This window comes from Helicoverpa armigera, chromosome 1, assembly GCF_030705265.1.
Source record: "Helicoverpa armigera isolate CAAS_96S chromosome 1, ASM3070526v1, whole genome shotgun sequence".
NCBI lineage: Eukaryota > Metazoa > Arthropoda > Insecta > Lepidoptera > Noctuidae > Helicoverpa > Helicoverpa armigera.
Window position 1 is genome coordinate 13582435 of NC_087120.1, and position 11312 is coordinate 13593746.

Consider the following 11312-nt stretch of genomic DNA (forward strand, 5'->3'; position numbering starts at 1 on the left):
CGTTTTTTATTGATTTTGTAATAGGTACTTACATAAAATCACTGCCTTGCAGGTAGGCAAAATAGGATCTTTGAAATTGTATGTACTGTATTAATTGTACATACGTTGAGGCCAATAGGTACTACCTTTTTGGGTATTATTACCAGTACAAGTATCCTTGATCTTACTACTAAAAAATTAAACCTAAACATATAAAAGAAAGTCGTGTTAGTTACACTACTTGTAACTCAAGAATTGCTGAACCGTTCCAGCTAAAAATAAGAGGGGAGGTAGCTTAGACCCGGGAGAAGGACATAGAGAGTTTTTGTCACCACCTACTTATACTAGGGCTATGGCTACCTACGGTTAGCAGGCATCTCGGGACGCTAGTGAAATCGCGGGCGGAAGCTACAGTTAACTATAAAAAAGGTTTTCGTTACCTATAAATTGAAATAATTTTATAACCGTTTGTATGAACTAAGGCCTCCTTCGATAAAGCACAATTTGAATTATAATAGAGTATCTACTTACCTATTTATTAATCGACATAATATTATTCGTAACCATGCCTTTAAAAAAACATGAAAAAAAACACATTAAAATTCTAAAAATGACGTGACATTATTTGTTTACGAAAAGTGTAATGTTTACTGTTTGATAACTTATTTATTTAATTTTTTCATAATTGATTTTATCTACGTATTTTCTTCCAATAGTTTTAATGTAAATATTCAGTTATCTCTATATAGCACTAATGAAGTGAGTGAGTAATATAGCTAGTTATATATTTACTAATATTGGATTCTCCTTCAGCATGAGCATGGAAGAGAGTGATGAGATGGATTCCTTGGTGCAATATAGACGGCCGAGCATATTTACGAAGCTTGAAATAAAGCCGTCGAAACCTACTGTTAAAATCATTAATACAAACACTGAAGGTAATTGTGTTCTACAGCTTTATGTACAAATGGAAAATCATCATCTCCCGAGCCTTTTCCGAAGAATGTTGGGGTCGGCTTCCAGATCGGATGCGGCTGAGTGCCAGTGCTTTACAAGGTGCGACTGCCTATCTTACCTCCTCATCCCAGTTACCCAACCCAATACCCCTTGGTTACTACTGGTTAGACTGGCTTCTGACTACCCGTAACGACTGCCAAGGGTGTTCAATCAGTTCAATGGCAGCCGGGACGTACATTTTAACATGCAATCCAAAACACAGACATTGGTGTCCAAGATATATAGATACTTAGAAAGTATGTACATACGAACTTAGAAAAGTTGCATTGGTACTTGCCTGACCTGGAATCGAACCCACGCACTCAAACTTGAGACGTTGGTTCAAGATAGTCTCACTGTTTACTCACGATTAGTACCTGGAGAAGGAGTATTAATTAATTGGTTTATACTAAGATTTTTAATCATACTTTAAAGACTGATTTAAAGGTATGAATAGGTTGTCTTCCAGTGTTCGGTAGCGCGACTGCTGTGCAAGGGGAATCGCTCTGTGGCTTATAAAAACCTTCACAAAGCTGCCCGGAGTCTGAAAGTTGGTGATTGATACACCCTTCCGTAGCCTGATTTCTTTCTTAGTATTCTTACAAATAAAATACATAACTTTTTAACTTATTCAGAGGAATGCAAGTGTATGAAAATTATTGGGCACTTAGAGAGTGTGAAATGGATGGTTCATCCCCGAAAGTATCGGCCCAGCCCGGGTCTGCTCGGTCTCGGTGACTGGACTACAAACCCCTTTATTTGGTTATATCACGTGGAACGATCAGACGGTATTTTGGCTGATGATGACGTACTACTGTAAGTAAACTGTCCTATGGATTAGTAATCAAAAGGAATACAATTTTCCTTGGTTTGATTTTCCGTTCACTAAAGTGCTAAGTACCTAATGTACGTTTGTCAGCCTAGGTAAATTAGGTAAATATAGGTACTTAGGATTTGTTATTAACATAGGTACCTAACGTTTATTTAACACAAACTTAATAGTCTCTATAGCAAAATTCTATCAAAAACCTACTTGAACTTTATGATATAATTTTTACGAACACAGGGCTAAAGCGCCTGAATACCAGGAGATCAGTGATGTATCGCGTTACTTCACTGGCGACCAGCACTGCGGGAAGGTGTTGTTCACCTACCAGTACCCCAACCTCAAGATGCCCACGACTCTCGGGAACTACTTGTATAGAGCTAATATAGCTCTCAAAGTCCAGTCTAACCTCTACAGGAAAGAACTGCAGAATTCCATAGAACTCACTTTGAAGGTCTGAAGTTTATTTGGTTACTTGAGTTTTGCTGTTTTCACCCCTGTTCTACCTCTAGTTGTCGCATTACGCGACTACTGTGTATCCTATTCTTTATTGTATCCTATTCTTATTATACTTGTGTTACAGAAAATGGTATTGGAACGTGCTCAAATGGATCGACTAATAGTTTCCGATGGCATCATCAAGCTTGATAAACTTGATTATTTCAGAAGAGAAGCATTTTTCCGACTCCTGTGCAATGTAATAAGGTAACATTTGGTAGTTGGCACCTACCTACTAATTACTTTAGAAAAATGGAAATAAGTAAATACAGCATTGTTTAAGATCAAGCACAAATATAATATTTTAGTTCGAGGTAGTTTTAGTCGAGAAGTTCTGTTCATTCTTCACTGTCAGATGGCATTAGCAGCATATAGCATTGTATGGGCCGATGACCCATCGATCTAAAATATGCCCATTAGGTATGTCATCTACTCGAATTAATTGTAAGATGGAAATCAAGGATGTAATATATTTTTTTTATAACACAGCTTTCAGGATCGCCTTCAATTAGTGTCTTTTGAGAATATGTGCTGCAGTAGGCTCGAGGGTGTTAACCTGATAAATCACTTGGCTTGCTTTAATGCACATAGTCTAAAATACTTGTTCTTGTGGAGATTTGTATTGCCTAACGAGAACCCTATCCTCGTCAACTACAAATACATCACTGGTTAGTATCATTTTAATTTTGTAATAGTTTTTTTTAAGAGAAAAAGGAAAGTAGGGTCAAAAGCCTTTTTTCCTTTTAGGACCCAGGTGAAAACAGCTAGTTTTAAAATACATAGCTACACTACACTACACACCTCGGTAGTTTAGAACTGTATATCACTCAAAGACTACTAGCTTCTGCCCGTGGCTTCGCTCGCATGGTGTGATGATATTTTTGCGTTTTTGCGTGTTAGAATAACAAACGTACATTCTCAAAAACTTTCACATTTATAATATTGGTAGGAAGTAGGATAGTGGGATGTACCCTACCTACCAATATACCTAGCACAGATGAAAAGAAACACCCTTAACGCTTGATCAACAAAATTTATTAGAATCAAAATACACATAAATTATATACGAAAACTTACCATTCAAAATCATTACGTAAAACTTATCATTCCGTGGTAGCAGCTTCTTTGGGCGTGGCAGGCGCTGGCTTGGCATGGAATGCATGCGCTTGCGGCATAATGGAGGTGGCTGTGGTGTTGTGGATCTTCTTGTACTGGAAATGAGGCAAGTTCTTCTTGGCCGCGTCGACAGTATCCCGAAGCCGGCTGGGCCCCACGGCTGGTGCCACTCGCCATTCCTCCCGGCACTCCTTAACAAGATCTTGCATATCATCGTCAGCTAAGGGAACAATCATCTCGGTGGATTTCTCCTGATGTCGCTTCAGCTCTAGGTCCACACGAAGCAGCTTCTCTTTACTAGAATTTGTTCGCCAAGGTCTTTTAGGATCTGCACCAGTTACTATTACATTCCTGGAATTGAGCTTTTTGGCCCTGCAATTAAAATAAAAACGACGAATCAGCCGTTTGAAACAAATTGACACAGAAGGGCTTCTTATGTAGATATGTGCCTATACTCCTACATAATATGTATTAATTACTAGCTTTTGCCCGGTTTCACCCGCGTCCCGTAGCCGGATGGTGACAAAAACTATCCTAAAACCTTCTCCCGGGGGTAAGTTACTTCCTCTCTAATTATCAGCCAAATCGGTCAAGCCGTTTTCATGTTATGTCGCGACAACGGAAAGCGGGTTTCATTTTTATATATATAGATATAGATAATATAATATAATAGAATATAATGTAATAGTTATGCAATATCGCCCTGAAAAAGTTCAACATTTGTAGCAAAATAAATACCTACATAATAGAAGCATACAAACCGATGACTTGCAATTAATAATTCTCGCAATTTCCTTTCGTTTTCCTCTAGTAATCGTTTGTCAACCCTGTAAGGATTTTCACTTAAGTCTTGTTGTACTTCCTCTTGGCGACTTTCTGCTTCGACCTCTCCACCGAACCTCTGCTGAAATACCTTCACTAGGTCAAAACATCGTTCCGTTAACTTTACTTCAGGCACAGTTATATCTTGCAGGAGTTTGATTATTTTCGATTTTTCTTCGTCTGTTGCCATTTCTAAGTTTTACGTCTGTTTGTCACCACGGCAACGCACATGTTCTGTCAAATGACCGTTGTCTTGGCGACTACTCTATGATTGTCATTGAGATAAATATGTGGTAAATAAACCAATGCGTCTTCATATCAATAAATTATTGTCCTCATATTCAGATTGACGTGTTGTTTACAATCGTATTGAGCTTAATGTACGCTACGCCTGAAAAGTATGAAAGCAATCCGCCGATGTAAATTCCCATCATAGCCAATAATGCTAAACATGGAATCAAAAAACAGAACAGTTTGATACTCGGACACAAGAGAAATAACGGTGCACAATTGAACATGCTGGTAGCTTTATTTTCACAATATTTAAGTGGAACTTTATAAGTTTCCTATTTTTATATTTTACTTAAGGTTAATTTTGTATAAAATGTAAATAAATAATTTTGAAGGCTATTCCAAAAAAAAACTTTTTCTTTGCATAGACACCAACATATTTTTTTACATAAAAAGTTTTCAAGAATCCAACAAGTCTCTTTTGTATGCTTTCTATCGCATATTGCTGAGCGTCGACTTTCTTCCGAACTAGAATTACCATCAAGAATTCATATAATTACATAATTATAACTGAAGAAACCATCCGGGTAGCATAAAGGTCGGCTTTACCTTTTGATCCGACAGTTAACTTATTAAATAAAAAAACAGTGAAAAACCATCAAAAATTATGGCTACTTAGCACCTGCGATGCGAAAGAGTAACAAACATAATATGTACCCAGATACAGGCATACTTACACATTTATCTTATTACTAAAATTAAATGGTCGACTTAAGGTCACAACACACTGAAACAGCACGGCACTGCGCAGCTGTTGTTAGGTAGCTGTAAGCTCGCTGGTTTTACTTGAGATCGGATTTAAGTCAAACGGGTTGGAGCCATGGAGTGCTGTTGCATGTGTGCCATGGCCTTAACTATATAAGTATATAATGACAAAATAAAACAACATTTTAGGCAGCGGTCAATACATACCCAGACCGAATAGCAGATACACTTTCCTTCGAAGTCTCGGAGAGTTACGGAACCTTCGATATCTTGCACTGGAGTATGCTCATATCGCCGATGGAACGGGAGAGGCGCTGTTGTATTTGTTACCAGTGATAAAGAGGCCTCATTTTCGATTACAGGTGAGGGTTTGCCTAGTAAGCACATTAAAATTTCTTCTCACACACTCTTCCTTTTTTGTACTCGGTTAGAACGAGTAGGTAGTTAACGTCAAGTTGAACCTGCCATTAAGTTCATTAACAAAATAGCACAATTTATATTGCGATATTACCTTTGCATATTGATTTGGGAACTTCGCGAGTAGCGGAGGTCACTTACAAGTTCAAACCATATATCATAAGTACCTACCTATAACTTGCATACAAGTCATGCAACTTACTTGCATAGTAGAAATTAGTAGGTATTTAGAGCCCTGCCTCATTAGGACGCCAATGGCGACGTCGCCGGCTACGTATCCAAGCAGTTAGTATTGAAATGTATGGAACCTAACTCAGTTGGCGACGGTTTGGCCACAAGCTACAGTTCCCTACGTGGCTTCTGGCTACTCTGGCAGTTTGGCGACGTTGCCACGGTTGCCACTCAAATGTACACGGGAACGTAAGCGTAGAACAAAATAGAAATGATGAGAAAACCGCGAGCGAAGCGAGCGGATTTTTGAGTTTTTAAACACAAAAGTTCCCAAAAAAAGTTTGAAAAAAGCACTGTAAAATGAAGAAGGGCGCGTAAGTTTTTATACTTGTGACGCAAGAAGATCTGTAAAGAGACTAGAGAAAGTTACTGTCAAGTGTAAGGCGCGAGCGCAGCGAGCGCGAAATTTTTGAGTTTTGGAACACTCAGACAAGTTAAAGTAAAAAAAAATTGAAGCAGCTGCGAGCGAGTTCAAAATTTATTGAGATTTGGGACACCAAAGTCCTCCACCTCCTCTTACAAATAGCACCTAAATAGCTTAGAAATATCCACTGTAAAATATATTTTTTTATTGTTTTTTTTTTAGGACTCTAACTCAGAATTAAGCACAAATTAAAAGAAACCGTGACTTAAGCGGGCGTCAGTTTTTTTTGCTGCTTCGGTGCTTTCTTTTTGCTAGATTGAGGACTCAAAACGTAAGCGTAGAACAAATTAGAAATGAAGAGAAAACCTTTTTTTTTTCTAACTTTGAGGAATTAATCAGATAAAAGCAAAAATACAAGAGAAGGGTGACAGTCGAACTGAGAGGGGTGACCGCCTCGATGTCTCACACATGCACTGTTGTAGTTTTGTTTAAAATTTGAATATCGCGCAGTAAATGGTAGTGAATCTAGGCTTCGCAGATTAGAATGGCACCCTTAGTGACTTGTCCCTTCTGCCCGCGCCATCCTGGTCGAGTAGATATGTGCCGACCGAGATGGCACCCCCCGAGATGTGGCACCCGGGGCGGACCGCCCCCTCCGCCCCCCCCCCCCTTAGGCCGCTACTGAGTGTGCGATTTCTTCAGTGCCGACGTAAACAATTGACTGTCGAGACGCCACTCGACTTGGCGACTTTTGGATGCCAAATGTAGCCAGACCTGAGCCGCTGGCGACGTCGCCATGGCGTCCTAGTGAGGCAGAGCTCTTAGAGTAATGTGTGCCCAAGATCTGGTGTTTTGTTCAGTTAATATGCAGAGAAGACCAGATACCTGGTCGCACAGATGGCTCTCTTGGAGTGGGAGGTTACGATATACCTGACACCGCCTGGCGACGGGTGGCTATTGCCTGTCCCGATATCTACCTGCTTTTTGCATTCTGTAAGTATCGTATTTTTTTAAGGTTCCGTAGTCAACTAGGAACACTAACAGTTTCGTCATGTCTGTCCGTCCGTCCCGATAATCTCAGGGTTAAACGGGGCTTGATAGTTCGCATGGAAGTCCTAATTTAGAAGTTAGGGTCTTCAAATTTGACAGTTAGCCAGCTTACGATAAAAAAAAAATATTGTAGGTATGCGGACAAGTCGCGGGCGACCGCTAGTTGATTTATAATATGTAATTTTTACGATATAATCTATACTAATATTATAAAGCTGAAGAGTTTGTTTGTTTGAACGCGCTAATCTCAGGAACTACAGGTCCGATTTGAAAATTTTTTTCAGTGTTAGATGGCCCATTTATCGAGGAAGGCTATAGGCTACTTTTTATCCCGGTACGGGAAGTAGTTCCCACGGGATGCGGGTGAAACCGCTGGCAGAAGCTAGTATTAGCTACCTATATCTTTTGTTTTTAAAAAACAGTTCGTATCCGAGACTACGATAATGTGAGACGTTTTCTAACACCAAGCATACCCTTACGCGAAGTGCATTTGCAATACGGCATCGACTTGAAAATGCAGCAGCGACAGGATTCGGACGTTAGCTGCTTCATCCGGCATTTAGCATACCGCTACGCTAATACCTTAAGTAAGTCATCTGCCTAGTCTTTTCCCAACTTCCACGTTCGTAGGGGTCAGCTTTCAATGGATGATCAGGCCAAAACCCAGTTATCCGGACAAACCGTTACCTTTTTGATGAGACTTTTTGTCTGGCATTTAATTAAAAGTAAAGACTGCTAAAGATGTTCAAATGAATGCTTTTACCTATTGGAGGGCGGAGTGAGGTCATCTTCTTTGCAAGTCTATGGTAAACCGACTTATATTTTAGTGGCCCAGGGATTCACCACGTTCACGGCATGGTCAGTGGCAGCACGTAAGTATTGTGGGCAGCTGTTGGGGCACATTGGGCATTACAGAAGGGTTCATGTATGGTTCCCAGAGATAGGTATCTTGTCTGATGACCTGTGTCAAAAGTGCAACAGGTGGAATCCTCGGCTTAATAAGTGTATTTCCTCAGAAACACTGAGGCAATCATGAGCATTTATGACACCCCGTAGGTATATTTATTTTTGCGAGGACTGAGGACATTCGTCGAACTATGGCAGTTCCAGAGTACCTCAGTAGCAGTAGCATTTTAGGCTATTGCGAAAAGTAGGAAGTCATTTGTACATTACTCACCAGTTATCTTTACGCTTCATATTGCAGTTACGTTGAGCATTCACCAGTGGAGATTTGCAAATTTCCCGTTACACCATATCTTACAGTTAATGCCTAACCTGGTCCGCCTCTTCTATGTCGGCACAGTTGAAGATAAAGGTGATCTCACTAGACTATTGAAGCTGATTTCGTATGGCGTTTGCAAAGGTTAGTACCTATTTTTAAACAAAAAAAAAATTGTTAGAATATTTTGATGTGTTAGCAACTAGGAAAGTAGGTATTGTAGCTACCTACAAATCTACTTACTGTTGGCCCATACATTATAACAACTTTTTTTTAACTTTGTTTGCTTAAGGAATACCTACTGTGGGAAACATGTCTCTTAAAAAAATCTATTTTTTCAGATTTAAAACAGATCAAAATTCAAATACAAGATGATGAAGACAGAGTATCTTATTGGAAAGATGCTGTAGAATCTCTCACGGAACAGTTTGCAGACGTCATGCAGTTATTGGAAATCAAATTCTGTTTAAGCGTTTATAAAAGTTGAAACTAAGGCACCGCTCTCAACGTAACAGCTGTATCTATTGGCAACTATTTGGATATACCTACGTACGGTAGTAATATTTATTCAATTTTTTTAATTTGTTTTTAAAGAATACCTATAATTTTATTTTTAATACATATTTACCTGATGTTATGACTTCTTATTCCTTGGTATTCTGTGGTAAAGAAAGTATTTCCCGATAGATATAAAAATTAATACTTACTGCCACACTCATAATGGATACTTAAATTAGTCCTAACGAGTCCTTAACTAATTATCATTAAATCTGTTAATGAACGATACATCCCAGAGACGAAATTTAAGTTTTCATTAGTTAATGACAGCTTTAAGTATCCGTAGTGCAGAGTATCGTCAAATTGTCTTTGATAATGCTTATCGATAAACGAAAGGTGTAGCCGCACCTTAAAATGTGAAATTATTAAGTAGCAAAAACTGTTATTTAAATACATTAAAACCTTGTATATCAACAATAGAAATAAGAATTTGTTAATTTCGGCATCGTTTTTACGTAAAAACACCTATTTTCATGTAAATGATATAAAGTACATGGAAACTTTTTTCTGGTATCACTGTCAATATTGTACTGTCAGTGTCAAGGTTACGTTTAAAATTCTTGTTCCGTTAACCATCAGGAAAGAAAAGTGTGATAAGCTCTGAAATAAATAGCTTTATCTTAACATATTATCATGGTAAGTTTCGTTTCTATGTACATTAGTAGCTGCACATATGTATTTGAAGAATTTAACGTGTGCTTGTTTCATTTTAGGAGTCTTCAGGAACAAGAGCCCCACGCAAACGTGAGGCTAATTTCACGGCGGACGAAAAAGCTTTGTTAGCACAATTAGTTAAAAAGAGACCAATCGTGGCATCTTAAATAGTCAGTCGCCCAGAAACAAGCAGCATGGGATAGTATAATACAGGAGTTCAATCAGGAATCAATCACCAACTTCCAGACTACGGGCTGCTTTGTGAAAGTTTAAGAAAACCCACAGCAGCCGCGCTTGCGACCACTAGATCAACGAGGAAGTCAAATAAACTTTGTACTACATAATTGGCCTCTTGTTCAACAATTAAAAAAGTATTCTTCTTATTTTATGGATTTTTATTTATTAAAAATTATATTATGAGAAAAATCTATCAACTATAGGTTGTCGCACCAAAAATCCATTGCTGTTGGTTGTGCTTTCACGCCTTTCACTCATCAGGACAACATCATCATTCTCAATATGCGGAGATTCCCAGTTCTTTGGAACCAAATCATCAACCTGTAAAGAAATATTATGCAGTGTCGCACAAGCACATATAACAGCCACAACTGTATCCATCTTAATGCCCATGCCAAGTTGGAGACAAGGAAACCTTCTTTTCCAAATGCTAAAGCATCTTTCCACAGTATTCCACATTATATTTTATTTGGCTGTTGTAGTTTTCTTGTGCAGTTGAATTTGTAGATAAAAACGGTGTCAGTAGCACATTGCTAACTGCATACCCGCTGTCCCCTAAAATTATCCCTTTTAACACACCAGTATTCAGTCTTTGTTTACTTGCACTGCTGTTATAAATAAAACTATCATGGGTACTGCCAGGCCACCGGGCTACTAGATCATAAAATTCCAAGTTTGTCCCAGTGACTGCTTGAACATTGATAGAAAAATACCCTTTTATATTCCTATAGACTTCTAATGTTACTCCTCCTGGGCTTCTTATTTGGACCCACTACTCTAAACCTTCTGGTATAGTCTACACAATCAATAAAGTCATGCAAATCACTCATCTTTACTTTATTGTTAAAATACTTCTATTCCTGAGACTTTAAAATATTTTATTTACTTTTATAACCTTAAACATAAATGTCAAAATCAATCATTAGAAAGTTAAGTAAAGGTTTTGCTTTACTTAACTTTAATTGTCATTAAGGGATGGTAACGGATCATTAATTGTCTCTGAGAGTGAGCTTTTTTAAATCTATACTAAGGAGCCACTTAAGTAACCATTAACTGACTCTGAGTGTGGCAGTTACACACACTTTCCATGTCAACTCCTGTAACCCGAAACCAGACGTATGTACAGATTTAGGATCCCACTACTGTTTGACAGCTATTTAAGCAGGTACATACATTTAATTCTTAACATCGATATTAACCGTCGAAATTCTGATTTTCTCTTTTATTTACTAGCCTGGCTAAGTTTCGACTGACTTGTGAAGTAAAATGTAAATAGGCGTGCAATCGTTTAGATAAGAACCCACAAAACATTCGCAGGCATTTATTTACTGTAAGTTTAATTGTAGGTG

General features: G+C 38.4%; 2 protein-coding genes and 1 long non-coding RNA gene across 3 annotated transcripts; 2 read left to right on the top strand and 1 right to left on the bottom strand.

The window, feature by feature from the left end:
• The first annotated feature begins 559 nt into the window (after window positions 1-559).
• LOC110374236 (uncharacterized) lies at window positions 560-9136 on the top strand. The gene is made up of 11 exons (XM_049839694.2): window positions 560-702; window positions 793-917; window positions 1611-1791; window positions 2042-2255; window positions 2385-2506; window positions 2789-2967; window positions 5423-5595; window positions 7106-7238; window positions 7718-7882; window positions 8500-8658; window positions 8856-9136. The coding sequence occupies exons 2-11, from the start codon at window positions 794-796 to the stop codon at window positions 8999-9001; spliced, it is 1596 nt and encodes a 531-aa protein (XP_049695651.2). The 5' UTR covers window positions 560-702; window position 793; the 3' UTR covers window positions 9002-9136.
• LOC110374256 (uncharacterized) lies at window positions 3313-4875 on the bottom strand. The gene is made up of 2 exons (XM_021331900.3): window positions 4177-4875; window positions 3313-3787 (listed from the first exon to the last, which is right to left on the bottom strand). The coding sequence occupies exons 1-2, from the start codon at window positions 4425-4427 to the stop codon at window positions 3403-3405; spliced, it is 636 nt and encodes a 211-aa protein (XP_021187575.3). The 5' UTR covers window positions 4428-4875; the 3' UTR covers window positions 3313-3402.
• Window positions 9137-9210: 74 nt separating the features above from the next.
• On the top strand, window positions 9211-10109 carry LOC126056946 (uncharacterized). Its single transcript, XR_010276712.1, has 2 exons — window positions 9211-9708; window positions 9786-10109. It is a non-coding gene; the product is annotated as an uncharacterized LOC126056946 (long non-coding RNA).
• Window positions 10110-11312: the final 1203 nt, after the last annotated feature.